General features: G+C 47.5%; 7 protein-coding genes and 2 non-coding genes across 9 annotated transcripts; 4 read left to right on the top strand and 5 right to left on the bottom strand.

Moving 5' to 3' along the window:
* Positions 1-287: 287 nt before the first annotated feature.
* On the bottom strand, positions 288-1,179 carry VTN77DRAFT_6485 (uncharacterized protein; the record flags this gene model as incomplete). The annotated part of the gene is made up of 3 exons (XM_069422768.1): positions 288-472; positions 540-1,095; positions 1,153-1,179. The coding sequence occupies 3 exons, from the start codon at positions 1,177-1,179 to the stop codon at positions 288-290; spliced, it is 768 nt and encodes a 255-aa protein (XP_069281395.1).
* Positions 1,180-1,395: 216 nt separating this feature from the next.
* VTN77DRAFT_6484 (uncharacterized protein) lies at positions 1,396-4,316 on the bottom strand (the record flags this gene model as incomplete). The annotated part of the gene is made up of 12 exons (XM_069422767.1): positions 1,396-1,505; positions 1,604-2,407; positions 2,454-2,500; positions 2,546-2,759; positions 2,811-2,867; positions 2,915-3,089; positions 3,142-3,328; positions 3,377-3,678; positions 3,744-3,760; positions 3,802-3,934; positions 4,015-4,052; positions 4,103-4,316. The coding sequence occupies 12 exons, from the start codon at positions 4,314-4,316 to the stop codon at positions 1,396-1,398; spliced, it is 2,298 nt and encodes a 765-aa protein (XP_069281394.1).
* Positions 4,317-5,945: 1,629 nt separating this feature from the next.
* On the top strand, positions 5,946-6,833 carry VTN77DRAFT_6483 (uncharacterized protein; the record flags this gene model as incomplete). Its single annotated transcript, XM_069422766.1, has 2 exons — positions 5,946-6,769; positions 6,824-6,833. The coding sequence occupies 2 exons, from the start codon at positions 5,946-5,948 to the stop codon at positions 6,831-6,833; spliced, it is 834 nt and encodes a 277-aa protein (XP_069281393.1).
* Positions 6,834-7,161: 328 nt separating this feature from the next.
* Positions 7,162-7,576, bottom strand: VTN77DRAFT_6482 (uncharacterized protein; the record flags this gene model as incomplete). Its single annotated transcript, XM_069422765.1, has 2 exons — positions 7,162-7,257; positions 7,349-7,576. The coding sequence occupies 2 exons, from the start codon at positions 7,574-7,576 to the stop codon at positions 7,162-7,164; spliced, it is 324 nt and encodes a 107-aa protein (XP_069281392.1).
* A 1,363-nt stretch (positions 7,577-8,939) lies between these two features.
* Positions 8,940-11,326, bottom strand: VTN77DRAFT_6481 (uncharacterized protein; the record flags this gene model as incomplete). Its single annotated transcript, XM_069422764.1, has 5 exons — positions 8,940-8,984; positions 9,051-9,924; positions 9,982-10,416; positions 10,464-11,162; positions 11,226-11,326. 5 exons carry the CDS (start codon positions 11,324-11,326, stop codon positions 8,940-8,942), a joined length of 2,154 nt encoding a protein of 717 aa, XP_069281391.1.
* A 506-nt stretch (positions 11,327-11,832) lies between these two features.
* Positions 11,833-11,918, top strand: VTN77DRAFT_t28. Its single transcript has one exon. It is a non-coding gene; the product is annotated as a tRNA-Asp (tRNA).
* A 330-nt stretch (positions 11,919-12,248) lies between these two features.
* VTN77DRAFT_t29 lies at positions 12,249-12,334 on the top strand. Its single transcript has one exon. It is a non-coding gene; the product is annotated as a tRNA-Asp (tRNA).
* A 1,620-nt stretch (positions 12,335-13,954) lies between these two features.
* VTN77DRAFT_6480 (uncharacterized protein) lies at positions 13,955-14,623 on the top strand (the record flags this gene model as incomplete). The annotated part of the gene is made up of 1 exon (XM_069422763.1): positions 13,955-14,623. One exon carries the CDS (start codon positions 13,955-13,957, stop codon positions 14,621-14,623), a length of 669 nt encoding a protein of 222 aa, XP_069281390.1.
* Positions 14,624-17,678: 3,055 nt separating this feature from the next.
* Positions 17,679-18,158, bottom strand: VTN77DRAFT_6479 (uncharacterized protein; the record flags this gene model as incomplete). The annotated part of the gene is made up of 1 exon (XM_069422761.1): positions 17,679-18,158. The coding sequence occupies one exon, from the start codon at positions 18,156-18,158 to the stop codon at positions 17,679-17,681; it is 480 nt and encodes a 159-aa protein (XP_069281389.1).
* Positions 18,159-20,483: the final 2,325 nt, after the last annotated feature.

The raw sequence follows: 20,483 nt of genomic DNA, 5'->3' as shown, positions 1-20,483 counted from the left end.
TACATAGAGAAACTCTTAATGTAATCCTCCTGGTAACATAACAATACTTGCCCAGCGGTAATAATAATAATAAACTAAATTCTAAGAAGGATCATCTCCATTGAACATAATTAATTAATTTCATACAAAAACTTATGACTTCTTCCACAATTGGTCAGACCAATATTATATAGTTATGTTTCGTAAGATAACATCCATCATCACACTCACTATCTATCAGAGTACCTACATACAACATACCTGACCTACCTATCTACCTAGTTGAAGCTAGCTAACTAGCTACCTACCTACCCAGGAAACTTCTGACAAAACGTCATACTGCTCTGCGCCTGGCAGACAAGCAACTGGATAAACGTGTATGTAATTGCAGCGCTACCATCAACGGATACCGTACAGTTGGCATACTCGGGAGGGTTGCTTGCGTAGTTGGAGTAGCAGGAGCCTGTTGTGCCGGAGTAGGTGTCGACAAACACTATAAACAAGACAAAATGTCAGAATGTGTGTCATATGCAAAATGGGTAAGTAAGGAGGTCACACACCAATACTCCCATTCGGCCCATTCGACAACGGAATATTACTATCCGGCTCGCCGCACGTCCCCGGGATCAACGTTACGGGCAGCGAGTCGAAGATGGCGGTGGGATAGACCGGCGTGTTGTTGAAGGACAGCGCATCGGAGCCGTAGATCCCTGCGTTCTGGGCGACGGTCGTACAGCTGTCATCCGCAGAGGGCATGACTTCGTATTGCCACACGGCCGAGCCGTCGTCGTCCCAGTTCAGCGAGGTGATGTGGAAGGAGGCGCCGCTGGGGGCGGGTAGAGTTGTTGATGTAGAAGATGATGTCTGAGATGGCATCGTTGACGATGATGATGGCGATGTTGTGGTTCCTCCGGTGATGGTGGTAGCTCCAGTTGGGACCGTGAAGGGGAGGGTCGTCATGGTAATACCGACGACTGTATATCCCGTTCCCTCACCAACCTGCTGGAAAGGCCAGCCGGTGACGGTGTCCAAAGTGCAGGCTGGAGCAGTGTTTGTTATTGTTGATGTGATGGTAGTTGCTTCCACCGAACAGGCTGTTGTTGTGTCGCAGGCAGTCTAGATGAATTAGCAAGACAGGATTAGAGACAGATCATTCGGTAAGAGGAGACGTACCTCCGTCACCGTGGAATATGCTGTCATCCCTGAAGTCGAATAGCTGCTGATATACTCCGTGCATATGGCGGCAGTCTGGCTCGTCGAGCAGCTCTCACCACCCCCGCCGGAGGGATAACTGGGGGAACACCACCGCCTCCGCCAGGAATCACGCAGTCACCTAGATGATAATTATTAACTTGTCATCTATGTTCGTTCTGGAGAACTCTGACTCACCTTCACCACATCCAGGACCACATCCCCCTAGACCACATCCTCCCCCGCAGAACCCAAGTCCACAACCACCGCCGCAGCCAAAGAGCCCACATCCGCCACCACACCCAAATAGACTGCAGTCCTGCGTACCGCAGCTGCTGTTAGTCGAGTCAGCACCGCAGTCCTGCGCGCTAGGAGGGGCTCCGATGCTGAACGGAACTGGAGGGATAGGGTTAGAGGGGGTCCAGGGGGACACCGAGGCGTAATGTCGGCTGCGGCTGGACAGTGACCACATGAGACGTGGAGTAGAAATTGGGTGTTGTAGCCGGACCAGTAGGACTGCCAGGAACCGCAGTCGAAGTGGAATGGGCGATACAGTAGTAGTACGACAGCCAGACGCCGTTCGCACAGTTGGTGCCCACCGGGGGATTCCAGTCGTCGAACTCGTCGGCCGTGATATCGAATTCTTGCTCGATGGAGTAGCAGGTATCTCCGCTCTGGACCTGGTAGAATTCCGTACAGCCTGGAGCCATACCGGTTTGGTAGGGCGTTGGCGTGACGATGGTTGACGTGGATGAGGGGGTTGCAACAGTCGTTGTAGCGGAGACAGAGCCTGTTGGAGTTGCAGTCGAAGGGGAGACACCGGAAAGTGCAATGGAAGTATAGTTAATACTCGACACAGGGAACAACGTCTCCGTCCCGGGGAGGGTGATAGTGAACGAAGGCGGCATTATACTCTGATCTGGTATGATTTGAGCGGTAGGAGTGGCATTGTTAGGCACTGTTACTGGCCAGAAGGGAACCTGGGTAATTGTAAATGGTTCGACAGGGATGGTTGTTTCCTTGGTATAGAGACTTCCACTGGAGCTGGACAAGACCGATGTTGTCAGAGGAGGCCACGAGATGACTGTAGATTCCCCAAGTGGATATGGCGGCAGGATCATCGTGCAAGGAGGCGTGCACGCGACGGTTGGGACGGTGCTGCTCCAGAGACTGGGGCCGATATAGACCGTACCGGTGCCATTGCCGGGGAAGAGATCAGTGGAATTAGACAACGCCTCTACGCTCTATCAGCAGTGTATGTAGTATATCTTCAACGGACATACCAGATAATGTCCCCGAGTCGTCAAGGTCCACAGCCCAAACCATCGTCCTAGATTGTCAGCATGGTATCAATTATCAAATCGCTGGTGCTCACGTACCCCCCCCCAGACACCGTGAATTGGCATAGTCTAGCTTCATCTGCAGCGTCTTTGGATCGTCATAACCGACCCATTGATTGGAATCCCAGATAGCAATCTCGACCGCAGCGGCAGTATCGAGGACGACTGTAGCGTTTCCACTTTCTATAATAGAGACGATCTCGTCGTAAGATAAAATTCCGGATGACTGCGTACATGGTCCTGGGTTTCCTAGATATCGTCAGCTACAACTGCTAGACAGGTAGTACCGTAGATGCATACCTCCAGCAGAAAAGGGACAGCCCGGCGCAGTGCAGGAGGGGTCCGACAGCGTATAACCTAGACTGATCAGCAGGTTTATCTTGACCAGTTCGCAGCCAACCTACTTCGTCCATAGAATCCAATTCCAAGGTTCACTTTGCTGGGATCGATGTTGTTCCGCCACAGCAAATCCATGTCCAGGATGGTTTCGGTCAGATTGGTGTCCGCATAGACATAGGCGCCGGTATACGGATCTGTCTCATCCCAGGTTCCGTAGAGATCGTATGTCATGACGTTGAACTGGGAGTCGGTCAGATCTGTTACCAAGATTGACGGGACCAGGAAAACTGACCCAATCGATTGTTTGGGAGATATTGACAATGTCAAAGTACTGCATGTAGTAGTAACTGCTGGGCAGGGTGATCGACAAGCCATAATCGCCTGCGCCGTCCAAGGCAGACCTGAGATTCTGCAGGAACGTCACGTAGCTTGCGACGTCGTCAGGACTGCCGTTTCGATCCGGCGCGCCAGGATATTCCCTAGAAACCTAGTCAGTAGAGAATATCTCCATCTGCAGTGGTGCATACCAGTCAATGTCAACTCCATCAAAGTCGTAATTGACAAGAAAGCTGGTCAGCGAAGAGAAGAAAGTGCTCTGGGCCGACGTCGAAGCCGCCAGTTCGGAGAAGGTGGTGGCCGTCGGTCCGGGGTCGGTGAACGACCAGCCCCCGATGGAGATCCAGGTCTGCAGCCCAGCCTTGAGTTTCTTGAGCGCCGTGAACCGGCTGTACAAGTCGGTCTGGTTGGTCTCCATGGGGACGATCTCATAAGTCGTGGGATCGATGTAGAGAAAGGCGAAGTTCAGGTGGGTGTATGCGCCGATAGGAATCTAGGTAGCCGCCTGTTAGCTGCTCAAATTTACTACCTAGGTGTCTAGGTAGGTATCTTTCGTACCTCTTCTGGTGGCATTTCTGCGCATCGTCAGCGGGATCTCCAAACACGATCAGCAAACTTACGGTCACAGGGACGATCTTGGTTCCATCCTTCCCAGTATCCCACCGTTCGACCGGAAGAAGAAGAAGAGACGGAGCAGGATGGTTGAGGGACAGCAGTGTCATTGCCGCAGAAGTCGGACGTAGTCCCACCTGAAGCTGTCAGTGGATGTTTTATACAATCTGAAGAGTCCTTGAGGCGACTGACAGAATCCGTACGGACTGCAGCATACATGCAGTGGACACAATTCCGAAGCAGCATATTCCGGCCCTGATCGCTGTCAGTCCGGTATTATATCATCTTGTCGAGTGATCTCCTACCCCATTTCGTTCCATAGCCCGGGTATACGCCCGGGTCACATTCCGATAATTGCGCACAGGTGCCGTTTGCACTGCCTGCAGCGTTGCAAACTGAGGCAGCGCAATATTCGGGGCCGTAACCGCAGACTTGGTATTGATTGCAGCAGCCGGTGGTGGTTTGAGAGCTGACGACAGAAAAGAACAGGCGTGCTAGAAGCAGTCCGGAGGGCTTCATCTTGGCCAGAGTAGGACTTACCCTGTTGATAATTACTGTAGAATCCGTGATCAAGTAAATAAGAGCGGAGGATGCGACTTAAATATTTATACGTGGTAGACATCGTCACTCCGGATAGAATTGAACCTGCTAAAACGCTAGCATCGATGGTATCGCTATCCACGTAATCGAAGAATAATCCTCCTCGGTATCATGATTGTGATGAGTGTCTCCTGTGTTCGGCCGATGAGAACCAAGGCCATTGATGGTGGATCTGACATTTTCTCACTCAACAGTCTAGCTGTCATCCTGCCTCGAGTTGTGGCGAAAAAAAAAAAGACAAAAGATTAAAAAAAAGCCGAAAGTAACCATAATTAATTGACAACTACCTATGCAATATGATGTAAATTGGAGTGAACTAAATCGGCCATATGATATCTAGAAAAAGGGTGCTGACGCTGACTCAGCCCGCAGAGCTGCATGATGTACACTAGTTTGCATAACTAAATTCTGACCAATTTGAATGTAGATGAGAATGTTAGCTAATAGCTGATATTCTAGCTAATTTTATAAGGTCCTGGATGAGACTTTCTTTTTTATCGTTGACCATCATTACCCAAGAGGGATAGATACAGTAAGGTCCATTATCATGGCATACCCCGATTAGGAAAGTCGGGTAAATCTTATTATGCCTTACCCTAATTAATTAATCATGGTTCGAACTCACCTACTTTCTAGAACCCTTTTTTTTTGAATATTCAGCTTAGTGGAGGATTCTATTATACCTGTTATGGAAAATTGTTGTTGCATTTATTTCCTTAATTTAGGTAGGTTTTCGACTCTTATTTCCGGATAGATCCTTGTTACGCTAACTTCTACTAATCTTCGATTCTCCTGCTTTTGTTATCCAGCTAATCTGACCACCATGGTCGTTCACCAATGACTAAACTACCTACATAATGTACTGTGCAGTATGCAACATTAATTGACATTCAGTCAGGTCAGGATGGAGCTGCTCCTCGGCTAGAATCGGGAGTGAGCTAGCAGCCATGTCATGTTCATTCAGCGCGCTGACTCGGAAGGTGGTCTGAATCAGGCCTAACTCATATCCTAACTAGGTAGGTATGTACCTAACATCACTTGCGTTTAGTCAACACCACAACACTACAACAAAGTCAGTAGGTCACGTAGATGCTCTCTCTCTTCTTTTTTTCTTCTCGCGCGAAAACCATTCATCTGACCAACGGGTCATTCAGTAGTCTCGCGCGCAAAAAAAAAAAGAAAGGAAGGAAGGAAGGAAGGAAGGAAAGGAAAGGAAAGGAAAGGAAACAAACCGCTTGATCCGAAAGATATGACAGAGTAGTAGAGTCTATCCATCCCACATGATGTAGCTCACATAATGGTTTTCGTGGCGAAATAGATATGGAGTAGTTAGTGCTGATTTGATTTCGTAACCGTCTTTTTGAATTCCTGAATGATTTTATGGCCCATGTATATAATAGTAATCTCTCTGGTGAAGAATTATAACACTAGCGGTGGTATATGCATATATATTCAACTGATAGAATCACCCATTCGGGGAAAACGTTGCCTGCTCAATAATAGACATTCTTCTTTGGCATTTGCATCCTGGATACTGGACTACTCACCATGAGACCTCCCAGCCTTCTTCATCGCGTTTATCTGTCTTCTGCCCTTGCTGCTACCGTGCTGCTTCTCCTGGTCCAGCTAGCAGACGCTTCACCGATCTCTCCGTACGATCACACTCATTATCATAACGACAGGCAGGATCGCTACGCAACCCTCGTCAAACGCGGCTGCTTCAGCAGCCAAAAAACGCATGGCCTCCCCGTCTGCAGCACCCTCCCCACCGTCGCCCAGCTGGTCGACATCATCCACCAGTGGGGGGTAGTCCCGAACAAAGACTGCCTGTTCTACGCGAAACTGGGCGGCGGCGGCGCACAGGACGAGATCAAGCAGTGGTACTGCAACACGATCACCCACGGGCGCGGGGCGGTCGCCTACAAGGACATCCTGCCGCCGACGTGGGCGGACGAGCAGTACATCAAGCTGGGGACGACGAAGGTGCCGGATCCACGCAATCCGCAGAAAGAGATCATGGCGACCACCGTGCTGCCGCTGTTCCTGTCACAGGCCTTCGCCGAGGTGTGCAACAAGCAGGTGTACTTCTTCACGTCGGAGGGGAACACCGGCTCCAATTTCGAGCCGGGCTACACCTGGACCGACTTGGAGTATCCGGCCCTGACGCGAAATGCGCAGGTCGAAGGCATCCTGCAGGTCGACAAGAAGGAGGATGGCAATTACACCAACCACGGGGAGTATATCTGGATCAAGGGCTATCCTCCGTCGTCTACTACGCCGCTGGGATCGTCGTATACGGGGGCGGGGACGGGGAGTGGAAGTGCAACTACAACTACAGTGACGGCGACGGAGACAGCAGCAGGAACGAAATAGTCAGTATCTTTAGTTCAGGAGACTCTTCCGGATGATGACTGATCTAGATCCAGCAGAGATTGATGTGGAAGGAATATCAAATTGGTGACAAGATGCAAGGGAATAAATAAAATCTCACTGAAAGGGATTTTTTGCAGATGGATATCAGATGGTTTATAGCTGAATGCGATTCTGTATTTTATTTTAAATCATTAAATACAAGCCTTAAACGAGTCGCTTCTCTATAGAGCTCCCTATAAGCCTCACCAGAGTACTCACTATAGGCCTTGTTGTAGGTATCACTCTAGGCTTATGCCCTATAAGCCTATTATAGCACGCTGTACTCTATAAGCCTCGTTAAATAATCAAATAATTACATACTGATTGAATCCAAAATTGGATCCCTGCCCCCTCACCAGCTGGATGATTTTTCGATTTTTCGTCTCCTCCGCCGCTGCAACGCCGTCATGCCCATGGCATCTTCCACCGTGGGATCGGCATGGAACTCCTCCAACAACACCCACACAGCACACACATCTCTCCTCATGATGGCGAGATGCAGAACCAGCCCCGCCATGACGTCGGGATCTCGCACCCACCAGCTCATCATCCCTTGGATTTCGTCGAGTCGCAACATCCCAATACGTCCTGCCTGCCTGCAGCGCAGCCAACAATGCGTCATTCCCGGTGATGGGCGCCCCATGCTCGATCAGCAGCGACACCGCTTCCTCGGAGGAGTGCCTGCTGCTGTCGCTGTAGTTGGAGGTGTCGGTTCCAAGCATGGTCTTCTTTCTTGAGTTTGACCACGTCCGCCGGAGGAACAGCATTTTAGGATCTCTTTCTGGGATGGAGAGAAGTTGGGCATGCTTCCGCTATTGCTATGCTGTGCCTTGGGTTGTGCAGGGGGAAAAAAAGTTCGGAGTATGGTAGTAGTTTATATTGTTGCAAGGGAATAATAAAATGAGTGCGCTTTCCTTTCTTTTCTAGCTAAATACATGCTTCTGTAGGCGACTCTATAGGAACTCCTATATTTTATAAATCACATGCACGCCGAAGAGAAGATCATGTATCGAGTCAGGTCAGGGATAGACACCACGATTACTAGGGACACCACCTCTAATTCTTTTTTTCAGGTAAAGCCCCGAAATCGTGTTTCCACCAAAATTATACTGGCTTAGGTTTGTAGTATTGTTTATTTATTTATTTATTAATGGTCAATTTAATTATTGGTGAGAAATTCGAATTAATCATAAATCCAATCACCTGACTATTTGAGGCTGAATTAAACAGCTAGAAGCCGAAGTGCTTCTAGTTCCCCTGCAGAGAAGCCGTTTGCGGATCAGTCAGTCAGTCAGCCAGCCAGCCAGCCAGTCAGCACTATGAATAATAGTTTCCTTTCTCGTCCTGCTCTAGGTAAGCAATAATATTTACATTAGGTATCTACCTACGTAGGTATGTGGTCTGCCTGCTTGGCAGGGCAGAGTTTGCCTCGCTCACTTGATTTAAAACAAAAAAAAAATAAAAAAGGTGATGGTAGTGCTAGTATGCGAGTAATCAAGTCCTTATGTTAGGTGGGAATAAGACCTACCTAGGTAGCTGGTGCGAATGGCTTAAAAGCATACATATATATGGGCGTAAGTAGTCCTGAGGCAAGCCGGCTGAGCCCAACATTCCTACTGTGATATTATCTTATCACCTTTACTTTAGGTATCTCTGCAACCTACCTAGTACAGCTCTGAGGGAGACGATGATAACTGTTGCTTGAAGAAGGGAGTATGATATCATTAGATTATATGTAGTTCATGCTTACCTTACTCATGGCGCTTGGAGTTGAATACACAAGTTGACAAGGCCAGCACCGCATGTCTTGGACAGTTCTAGTATAGTTAATCAGCACAGTCTGCCTTGATGACAGCATACCTGGATAGTTGGACCAATATTGTCCCTGTCCCTGTATAATCAGGTGGTATCCGTTTAAGTCTCATTCACGTAACTAGTCCTACTCTCAGTAAACCTTCTTTTTTTTTTCCCCCTGGGAGGCCCGGGGAAATTGTTGTAAAGTCGTTTTTTTTTTTAAAAAAAAGAATGTGGGCAGCTTATGCTGTCGCAGAGTCCTCCAACTGTTTCAATTAAATACAGGCTGTGCAGGCAGAGACATACATCCCAATTCTTGACAGCCAGTGAAACAGGTTAAAAGTGCAATGTCGAAGGCTCATTAGCGATGCTCGCGTATGCCTGAACAGTAACAGGGTCAGGTTAGCGTATTCGACACAAGTCTAGTCTGCAGGCTCATGTACGTACCCACGAGTCTAGTTGAGTCCACCAAGCAGACCCCTCCAGATTTTCAAGAAAATTAAAGTCGTCGCCCACGTCAGGATTGGCCTCGAGGTTTGCAGCTGGCAAGTTCGCCAGGAACGGCCCGTAATTCACGTCAGACGTCATTGTAGAGGGTTGGTTATCTTCCTTGTTGTTGTTGTTGTTGTTGAACTCCGGGATACGCTCTGGAACCTCATCGGGCCTACGAGTGACAGCTGGCTGCACATTCGAGCCAATCTGTCTGTGGACTTCCAGTCGCAGCTCTTCGAGGATAATGCTGTAGCGTCGGCTTGGGCAGTTCCTCCGCGTCGCCCGGGCGAGATGTTGTTGGCAGCTTTCCGCCAGATTGAAGATCTCCTGCACTTCATCCGCGCTGCTGGATGCACCTGGAGAGTTCGACGACTGGTGCTGCTGGATGGTGTAGATGTACGCCACGATGATTGCGCAGAAACAGACGTAGTGCGTGAACCAAAACGACTCGAGCATGAGTCCCTGGCAGGCGAACGCATCCACCATCATCATCACGTTCTTGGCCGCGTCGATGCATTTCTGTACGTGTGTCGTAACCAAGTCATGTGGCACGACGAGTCGTCGACTGAGATCGGTGAAATCATTCAGCATGAACGGCCGCGTTGCATGTATCATCGCATGAGAATAAGCAAGTTGCAAGACATGACTCTGGCGACGGAGAGGCGGGATCAGACTCGATGCTCGCACGCTGCTGAAGAGAGGATGTACACTCTCCTTCCACTTCTGAAGTTCTGCCGTCAGGTCGATCGCAGCCTCCAAAGGTGCCACGGTGGAAGATGTTTTGGTGGGATACACCCGGCGGGAGATTTCGCCGAGTATGTGGCCGAGCCTATACCTTTCATGAGAAAACTGTCTCGACACTAACGACTCGGGACGAACGACGAACCTGTAATGCAGGACCGACGCGATCATCATGCAATCGGTCGATTCCATCTGCTTTCTCGGAGCTTCGACGAACATGGCTTCGTCGTTCACTTCGTCAGGAAGATCCTGGTCAATGTCCTCGTCGTCCAACAACCTGGGTCTTCCAAACATCACACTGAGATATTTATCGAGAGTGTAGGCACTCCAGAAAACGCGCTTGCGTAGTTCGTGCTCTACGTATGCAGCTCCACCACGGGATGGTTTGGATGGTCTCCTCCTGTGCAATCCGAGGGCCGTCACGAGCTGCATGGTAGTGCCAAAGATATACCAACACTGGTTGGCACGGGACGATGAGAGGAGAAACAGACACAAGCCCAGCCGTGCTTCAATGGTCTCTAATGTTGGTGGCCCTGTTTCAATCGAGAGCATATGCTTTGCTGCGGCATACCATCGCTCACTGGTGATATTAGCTGAATTCGAAAGATCAAATCATGAGGGTCCAACCTTTCATTGCGCGCGTAAAGCTCGCCATTTCCGTTATGCTGTTCTTCGCGTAGGGTACTCACAGCAAATACCATGAACACAATCGCTGCTTTCGCTGCCCAGTGCCCCGGTGGAGGATTTGACGGGGATATCTTCTTTTCGTATATCCCTCGGATAAGCGAGTCTACTATGCCTCTGTGAAGGAAACGATAGGTGACTATAGCGAAATCAAAATAGATCTCCACGAGTTTGAGGGCTCTTTCCAATGGGGGCATTTCTAGCCCTCTCCAGTCATCCTCTGTCGCAAAGGGCCGGTCGCCAAACATCAAAACGGGCGTGTTCTTGGAGGTTTCATCTCCCGGAATCCGGGGAGTCATGGAGATGTCATCCTGCTTCAAACGACGCCAGACCCTCGTCAGGAAGGATATCCCTGACGACGGGCCCAGGTAGTTACCCTCCAGGTCGGTTGCCTCGGGCTCTGGCGAACTACTTCGCGGTGATAGCACGGCAATGGACCTGGAATTTTGACGAGATCTCCCTAGCCGGGAAGACTTGAATGACGTTCCATGATCTCTCCTCGCCGCTTCAGCTGGTGTTGCACCCGGAGCTGGCAGCGGAGACGGAGGGGAGCCTCTCGTATATACTGCGGTGTACTCGCAAACCCGGGACAGTTTGGTGCATCTCTGGCATGGCAGTGTGCCGGTACACCGTGTTTTTTTCCTGACGACGATCAGTGTATACACCAGAGATAGGAACAGGAAACAAGCTCATGTAGTTATGTACTCTTTGCACGAATCACAAGCTCGGGTGATCTTGCGACGTGTGTTTCCGGCCGGGCTGTCACAGGCCTTCCTCTTCTGCTCTCGCAGTTTTCCACTATCCATTCGTACTTGTTCGCGAAAGGTGTAATTGAATCATTGCTGTTCCCCACGAATCGTGGATGGTGCCAGCAAAGGAGGATCCGCTCGGTTGGATTGAATTGAGTTCATGGGGATGTGGAGTCATGCCGGTTGGTTTGGCGATAGGTATTCGGTACTCGGCAGGCTCACCCCGCACCAGCACTGCAAAGTGTCTGCCACGTCGTGAAAGCAGTCCACTGCATTATTTGGAGAGGTCAGTACTCTGTACAGTACTCCATAATTGGAGAGTGTTGTTCTTTTCCAATCAGCAGTTATCGTATATGGGCCACATCCACTCTTTTATGATGTCCTGTATATGTAAAAGATATTAGCTATACTATATATCCTATACTCTTTCTAAGATTACCTGATATATTTAAAATAATTAGTGTGAAAGTTGGCCTTAGTATTTCCTCATTTTTCCGGTTTGACGGTAGCGAGATCGAACTTCATACCTAGATTCATATCTAGGTCTTATGACTAAGCAAATATCCTCGATGGTCTAGTGGCTATGATTTCCGCTTGTCATCCTAAAGGCCAAGCGCGGGAGACCGGGGTTCGATTCCCCGTCGGGGAGTTAATTGAACAGTTTCTTTTTTACATTTTTTATCTCATAATTCAAATTTTTTTTATCTTGCAGATAAATCACGGAAATTATAAATGCACAGCAAATCCTCGATGGTCTAGTGGCTATGATTTCCGCTTGTCATCCATAAGCCAAGCGCGGGAGACCGGGGTTCGATTCGTAGGTTCCACCAATCTCAATAAAGTTTCATAGAACCTTCACTAACCAAGAAATAGCCCGTCGGGGAGGCTTCAAAACGACCTTGTTAGTTTTTTTTCTTTTCCATTTTACTTTCCCTTTCAATGACATAAAGCACAAACCCACTGTGGATCACATAACAATTCCTCGATGGTCTAGTGGCTATGATTTCCGCTTGTCATTCGCTTAAACAAGCGCGGGAGACCGGGGTTCGATTCCCCGTCGGGGAGGTTTTCTATTTTCTTTTTCTCTTTGTAATTTTCCTTTTTATTTTTTCGCCCTTTCCCCTCCCCTTTTTCCTTTCTTCATTCCTTTTCGGGTGCATATAAATCAAGGGATTGCTATTATCTTGGGCTATGGCAGATTCTGTCGCACATTGTCAGTTGGCCTGATAGGTAGGTACAACATTTTTAGTAGTATCTTTGGTAATACCTACTCTATCTACTCTACACTACAATGGAAATAATAATAACATTTTCTGCATGTGAAGGGCCAAAGCCTTGCTATCTAGAAACTAGAAGCTCATAATAAGGATTCGCTGGGGAAGGAAGGAAGGAAGAGAGAGAAAGGCACGCGAGTTATATCAACAGGAGTCATGTGATAAACAACAAACGGACCAATCAGAAAACGAGAGCGAAGCTGAGTCAGCAATATGGGCTTAGCCCGCAACACTGCAACAAGTTCTGCAGAAAATGCTGTGATTTGTCAGATCCGTTTATCCATCATCCATTTCAGTTTTTATGTGAACACAAGCCTCGGGCGGCTTGAAGGGGTAACTAACGTAATTCCCGGCCGCTCCGGACACCCACCCGCACCCACGAATTCTATAGAGAATCTATCGATCTCAACGCGCCACCATGCCACCAAAAACGCGTCAAAAATCAAAGAATTTGGTGCAGCAGGAAGGCCGAATCCTATTGGCTATTTCTGCTATAAAAAATCGCGGGAAACCGCTAACTATTCGCGCAGCGGCGCGTTTATATGGTGTTCCTCATTCTACATTACATGAGCGACTCTGCGGCACAATTTGACAGACTGAGAGACGTCTAACTGGTCATAAATTAACAATTACTGAGGAGGAGATACTTCTACAATGGATATTATCTCGGGATAGGTATGGAATGCCTCCTTGGTCAGCTGCTATACGAGATATGGCCAATATTTTACTTTCTGAGTGCAGTCCAGCAGATACTCAACTTCATATTAGTAAGAATTGGGTTTCTACCTTTATCAACTGCCATGAGGAGCTTAAAATACGATATTTGCGACGATATAACTATCGGCATGCCAAATGTGAGGATCCAAAGGTTATTAATGAATAGTTTGACCACATACGAAGCACTATTCAACAATATGGAATCCTTATTGAGGATATCTACAATTTTGATGAGACAGGCTTTGCAATGGGCCTAATTGCTACTGCAAAAGTAGTTACTAGAGCAGAGACATCTGGTTGTCTGCCTCTTCTACAGCCAGGGAATAAGGAATGGGTCACAGTTATTGAATCAGTTAATTTGGCAGGATAGGTATTACCACCATGTATTATTTTCAAAGCAAAGAAGCATTAACAAGCTTGGTATGAGACAGGCTTACCACGCGACTGGAGAATCGAGAAAAGTCTTAATAGGTTGACTACAGACAAGATTGGTATATCATGGCTTCAAAATTACTTCATCCCATATACAAATGCTTGGACAAAGGGTAAATATCGACTATTAGTCCTCGATGGGCATGGCAGCCATCTAATACCTCAATTCAATTGCATCTGTGCCCAGAATAACATTATACCAATCTTATAGCCTCTCGATGTCAGCTGTTTTGCAGTTCTAAAGCACACATATAGCCGCCTTATGGAAAACAATATGCAGCTTGGAATCAATCATATTGATAAGCTGGATTTCCTTGAAGCATACCCGAAAGCTCGTATGGAAGCCTTTAAATCAGAGAATATCAAAAATGGCTTTGCAGCAACTGGATTAGTGCCATTTCAACCAGATCGGGTCCTTCTACAGCTCAATATACAGCTTAAGACCCCTATACTACCTAGGAGCCGTGCCAGCACTATACCGACCAATTGGGTGCCAGAGACGCCTCATAATATTATTGAATTACAGCATCAGGCAGCTACGATCAAGGCCTTACTAAAATGGCATATGCAGAGCCCTCTGAGCCCTACAAATGCAGCTTTAAACCAGCTTATCAAGGGCTGTCAATTAGCCATGAATATTGCTGTCATTCTTGCAAAGGAAAATCGTGATCTATGGGCTGCAAATAAGAAGCAGAAGCAGAAGTGTAAACGATCGACCAATCAAGTATCCCATGAAGGAGGTCTTACAGTCCAAGAAGCTCAGGATCTTGTACAGAATCAAATTCTGGATCAAAATCAGATGGCAGAGGGTGTGGCCGCTCCGGCCGCAGAGGCGGCTTCGGCACCTCGTACGCGCGCGCCGCCAAAGTGTACTAACTGTGGAACTATTGGGCATATACGGACTCGATGCCCTAATTGCTCTAATTCATAATTTTTGTAAATAATTGCTGTTTTTGGTAGATAATAAAGCTTCAAATTCTGTATAGAATTCGTGGGTGCGGGTGGGTGTCCGGAGCGGCCGGGAATTACGTTACCTAGTGCACTGGGGGATTATGTAATCCTTCAGTGAAGGAATATAGAACACCAGCATACTCGTAGATAGTAATAACAAAAAAAACAACTCTCTCCCCTCTTTCAAGATGGCTCCCTAAGTGGTCGAATTCTGCCTTATCGCTTGTTTATTTCTATTAAATGGGTTCCATTTTGCCAGCAAGGAGTTCTTTAGTGGGTAAAGGACTTTCTTGTGCCTCTCAGGGTCCTAGGGAGGTTGATTTCTAGGAAATAATACATGGAATTTGGGCTTTGTTTATCATAAGCTCGGAGAATAATCTGATTCTTTCGAGCGAATTGGGTTGTTTTCTTTGGAGATGTGACCGGCTTTAACCTCTCTGTCTCTTGGCCTGCTCCCTCGATAGAAAGGAGCCTTCAAAATCGTTCCGTTTTACTAGGTAGTAAGGACCGGTGACTATAAAATTCTTATAGCTAAAGCTATAGGCTTCATAGGGGTCTTATAGGCTTTGTACTCCCTAAAGCCTTACACCTAGATGCTCCAGACCTTTGGACCTCCGCAAGCCTGTAATGTGAGCCTTTATAAAGCCTAAAAAGGGTAAAAAGTTAGTATGGCTTTTCACTATAGGCTTTAGGCTTTATAGGGACTCTATATAGCTAGCATAGGAGCTCTATAGGCCAGCATGGGGGCTCCCTAGGCTTCGCTCCCTCAGCTTCACAGGGGTTCTGCAGGCTTTGCAGGGGCTCTATAGTCTTTATGGGGGCTCTATCGGCTTCATGCAAGGGCTCCACTCCGTATAGGGTTCATGGGTTGCAGGCTGCAGGATACAAATTTTTTCATGGGGTGCCATGCTTAAAATGTTCGCACGGGTGCTGAATAAGCGGTTTTGACCAATCACATAACTAGTTAGTTGTTCGGAAATGCCTTAGTAAGCAACAAAAACGGACAAAAGTTATTTTTCGTTATAGAAGGCAGAATCGGACTGGGTACTAATANTAGTGGCTATGATTTCCGCTTGTCATCCGAAAGGAAGCCAAGCGCGGGAGACCGGGGTTCGATTCCCCGTCGGGGAGGTATTTTTTTTCTTTTTTCCAAAATTTCTCCATTTTCTCTACTACTTTACTTACCAGTTGTAACATGGACTTCTTTCTGGGCGGTTTATGAGTAACCGGTGGTGGCCGTAAGGCGGTGAGATTCTGCCAAGCAGGGGAAAAGTTGCAGCTAGTTTTGTGTTCTGTGTGCCTGTTCCATTCTGTAAGGAACTTTGACCAAAAGACTTTTTTATTCGTTGAAACTCAAAACTTCAAAAACTAAAAAATTACTTCCCCGTGAAAGGGGAAATTTCGCCATAAANGAACCCCGGTCTCCCGCGCTTGGCTTCCTTTCGGATGACAAGCGGAAATCATAGCCACTAGACCATCGAGGATTTGTACGATAGCCCGTTCAGTTTTAAAATTTTCATGAAAGGGGACATAGTCACACCAGATCATCATTATAATAATCCTGACTAGAGGTCCAATTGCTTATCCTTAAAAAAAAAAAGGAAAAGAAAAAGAAAAAGAAAAAGAAAGAGAAAGAGAGAGGATGAAGAATTCTTATGATGGTTTTACAATTTAGGGTTGATGATTATGCAAAATCATATGTAAATAAAAAATATATTAAAAAAACTAAATCAACTAGAGAATTATTAGAATACGCAACTATTTCTCCTCGATTAGATACCTTCTTCTTCCTCTTCCTGATCTACTCTATCAAATAGAAACAGTCTCAGCTATCAGACTGAGATCCAAGACTGAGGAAGGGAGGAAGGGAAGAAGAAGACTTTTTTATAGGCTTACTTAATCCATAGCAACATAGTCTTACTTAATAGGTATAATTATATATCTATGTCTTGATAGAAATGGAAGTTTTCACAATTTTACTGACTTTTTTCAAGAGATAGGTAGAGATAAAGGTTAGTTCGCTGAACGAGAAGAATGATGCTTAGAAACAAACAAGACAGGAGTGTTAGTGGTGGTTTCCATCAACGCACCAATTAATAATAAAGAGAATTGTTGTCTCCGAATGGTGATAACTGAGATAAGAGTCCTCTATCGAGTGTCTTTGGTATGTGATTGCATTCGTTGGTATAGTCTAGACAAGAATCGCGAACCCTTAATTTGTACAAATTATATATCTTCGTAACTGTAGGTATATCGTCCATCCATCAGTATATGTTTATCTATTTGAAACGATATCACTGTACAATCGAATCCTACCGGAGAAACATGGAAAAAATAGAAATTGATAAAATCGACTAGATTAGCTTCCCCACAGAAAGATATTTCCAGGAGATCGATTTAGCTAATAAATAAGTGTGCTTGGGTAGAAACCCCCAAGCGTGATGAGCCGAGCTTATTGTAAAAATTATTATTCACTTAGGTATGAGCCATGGATCTTTTTGTTTGCTAATTATTAACTGGGCCTTCAACCAGACCAATTCTCGTGATGCAATATGAAAACTTAGTCTCATACGCTTAGAGATTTCAAAAGCATATCGAATTCCCCGATGGATTATCCAATTGTGGGAGCAATATATAAATAGATAAATATACTCCGTAAAGGAACCTGGAACATCAAGTCTAAACTAGATTGAGAGTCGTTCCTAAAAATAATCGACATCGTTAGACATCTTTACATCGCGTTCCTACAGTTAATAATTATGACCCAGGCTGCCGCCGTCATTTCTGAATACCTCGTCAAAAGACGCCAGACGTCCCATTCACCACGCTTGCTCTGGCTGAAATGCCCAATGTGGTCACCGAATTCACCGGTGGCGCGGGGGCCGGACCCTGCATCGTGATGAATGGCCATGACGTCTGTTTCCCCCCTGAGCGATGACTAGGCTGGAGCGTGGAGGTCCCTGGTCAAGACACAACGACGAAACCATATCTATGGGCGAGGCGAGGCACGTCGACATGAAAGCCGGCATGGGGCGTCAGTTATGGCATATTCCTATCTGCTCCGTACTCCGTACGCTCTCCAGGAGATTGCCAAAGGAAGCGTCGCCCTCAGTGGTCTCGGATAAAGAAACCGGGGCAAGTGGGGAAGTCGATGGCTCCTGAGCGCCTCCATTCCCAAGAGAGATGGGAGGTGACTGTATGATCATGCCGAGCCCGACGGCCTCCAGACAGTCCCGTTTGGCGAGAAGAAAAGGAACCCTCCGCGTGACCTTCACGACCAAGAAGACCAAAGGTGCTTGCCCACGGCGTGTAAACATTCCTCGTCGAAGGGCCCAATACAATACGATGGAGAGAAGCTTCGTCAACGAGATGCAAAGAAGCATCGAGCAGATCCCGACCGGGTGGAGGAACACCTGCAACGGCCCGCCGCTCGCGCAACGATCGACGATTGCCATCATGATGGGTCGGGTAGCAACGGTCGTGATGTTGGTGTCAACGCTAAACCTTGGCGTCATACGTGGCGGATTAAAAAGTGAATATGATTCTGGAACAGTGTGTCTTCGAAGCAGACGTCGGCCTGCCAATTGGGCTAAAGGTGGAAATAGTGCTGGACCACGTTCGAAAGATCCATTCTGCTCAACCGACTTCCCCGACGTGGTACTATTCGTACTGGAGGCGGCATGATCCAGCACATACCATATCGCAATTGACGGCGGACACAGCGGAGTCGGTGACAGACAACGACCCGAGCGATTCCTGGACTGGGTGCCACGGTGTGCAAGTTCGGCACTGTCTCGGAATCCTAGAGTATGTACGGAGTACACGGAGCATCACTGGCCAAGGGGTCAAAGGACGAGTTCGCATCGAGGAATTTCTGGCCCTGGTCAGGGTTCACGCACTCGCTTTCTCGTCTGGTCCATCTACATAGGATTAGCAAGCTCCTTGCAAGTAAATTCATCGCCAGAGATCGCTCATTTCCTTCTCTTGAGGCCAAATGCGGGGAATGAAAAAAAATCTCCCAGTAAAAAAGATATTGCAGACCGATTATGAATATATCTCCAAATGACGCCTCAGAGGTGTGTGCATAAGTTTATTTTGCCATAGTAATATAACTTTAATATACAAAAATTGCCAATATCTCGCACTCCTGTCGTAGGCCAGTCTCTATAAATATGTATATCAATTTGTACTGGCCGCAAGAACATCACAACTGGACTGTGACGTCGTCTAAACCACAAGTCTTCAGATTGGCCTGTAGCCCCTTTATCTTCCATTCGGGACACCCAGAATACGTCCATCAACTCCAGAACCAAGAGAGCAAAAACCAAAATCTGCAACGTTGACTGTCGTTACGCACCAGAGTTCGTATCGCCTTGTCGATGTCATGCGATCACTCAATGAAGGGCTTGATGAAGCGACTGCTGTCGTTTCCTGTCGCGGCACCAATCATGCTCTTGCTGGAACTTGAAATCGGAAGTAGCAATTTTCCCAAACAGGCACAGAGCAGGTATCGCTCACTTGTCGGTATCGGGCTGGACTTCCGGGGAGAGTTCCAGGAGAGACAGGACCGAAAGTGCATCTCACTGAGTTTCTGAAAGGGGCTGCCTTTTGTCGTATTTGATCCAGGATGGCTTCGAGGTGAGGTTTCGGCGTCGTTTCGGATCCTTCAATTGAGTTGCAGGCATCGTACGGAACGAATGAACTCAGGGGGTGTCTACTGCATCGTTAGCTGTCAGGTCTGGATTGGAAGAATGGCTGTCAAACCTGACACCATCCCAGACATTGCTTCACTACCTTCTTCCTCTTCTTCCATCATGTCGGCCTTGCTAGTCTCAAGGATCTGGTCGACTATCGCACCTATCTCCTCCATCGAGCCACCACCGCGGATAACGTTGATCATCTCATCGAGACGATCACGATCACCGTATCGTATCGAATCAAGAAGACGTTCCAAAAATCCACGGTAATATTGCAGCTGCTCCTGCGTGAACTTGGTAAAGGCCTTGCGACGCTTGTCGGCAGATTCGTCGTAGATGCACTCACGATTATGGGTAGCGCATTCAGTACAGGGGTTCCCGGTGCTGCACTGGAAGAGGGGTGAGTATCAGACGCAATCATCATCGTCACCATTTATTCGAGTGGTAGTTCTGGGAGTTCAAAGCTGGGAAGTGTGGATATCTACCCTAGTTCGCCGTCTTTTGCATTCTTTGCACGCGGTTGATGCCCGCTTGGTTTTACCCTCCTCAGCAGGCGACGCAGGTACGTGGCTTTCTGCTGAGGGTGTTATCCGGGGAGCGAGAGCGCGAAGTGGCCTGTTCATCCCCCGCTGCGCCATAGCCAGAATAACGTGCAGCGCGAGGGCTTTTGCTAGAAAGAACCTTGCTCGATTATGTTGGGAGAGTTGGAAGATCCTTTTCGCGCCAAAAAGGTAAAAAGGGGACAAAAGGCCAGTTTGATTGGGGACGATCGTTTGAAAAAAGAAGGACTAGGGACTGTCATGGGGTAGTTGGCATGCAAAGTGTTAAGTACATTTTCATGCATGACAGGCTGTCGAGACGAAAAGGCTCCAGGACGGTATCTGCAGGAGGCTTGCTCAGGACTGCACCCTTCTTTGTCTGCCCCATCCAGGCAAATTGTATAAAAGGGCAACTTAAGACGAATCAACCGCCTGGAAGACGACTTGTCCGGCGCGCTCAGCATCAACGCCTCGTCGTGGCAAATAGTAACCGGGATATCATTAGGCACGAGAGCCAGTCTAAAGCGCGGTTCTGCCAGTTTCTGCCATCTACGTCGCAATCAAATTGCCAGAAGCGGGGGCCCGCCGACCGCGCTGAGGTAAA

The sequence above is a fragment of the Rasamsonia byssochlamydoides genome (assembly GCF_041956645.1).
Source record: "Rasamsonia byssochlamydoides strain NRRL 3658 unplaced genomic scaffold VTN77scaffold_5, whole genome shotgun sequence".
Taxonomy (NCBI): Eukaryota; Fungi; Ascomycota; class Eurotiomycetes; order Eurotiales; family Trichocomaceae; genus Rasamsonia; species Rasamsonia byssochlamydoides.
Note: the sequence above shows the minus strand (reverse complement) of the source record. Positions and strands in the feature narration are given on the sequence as shown.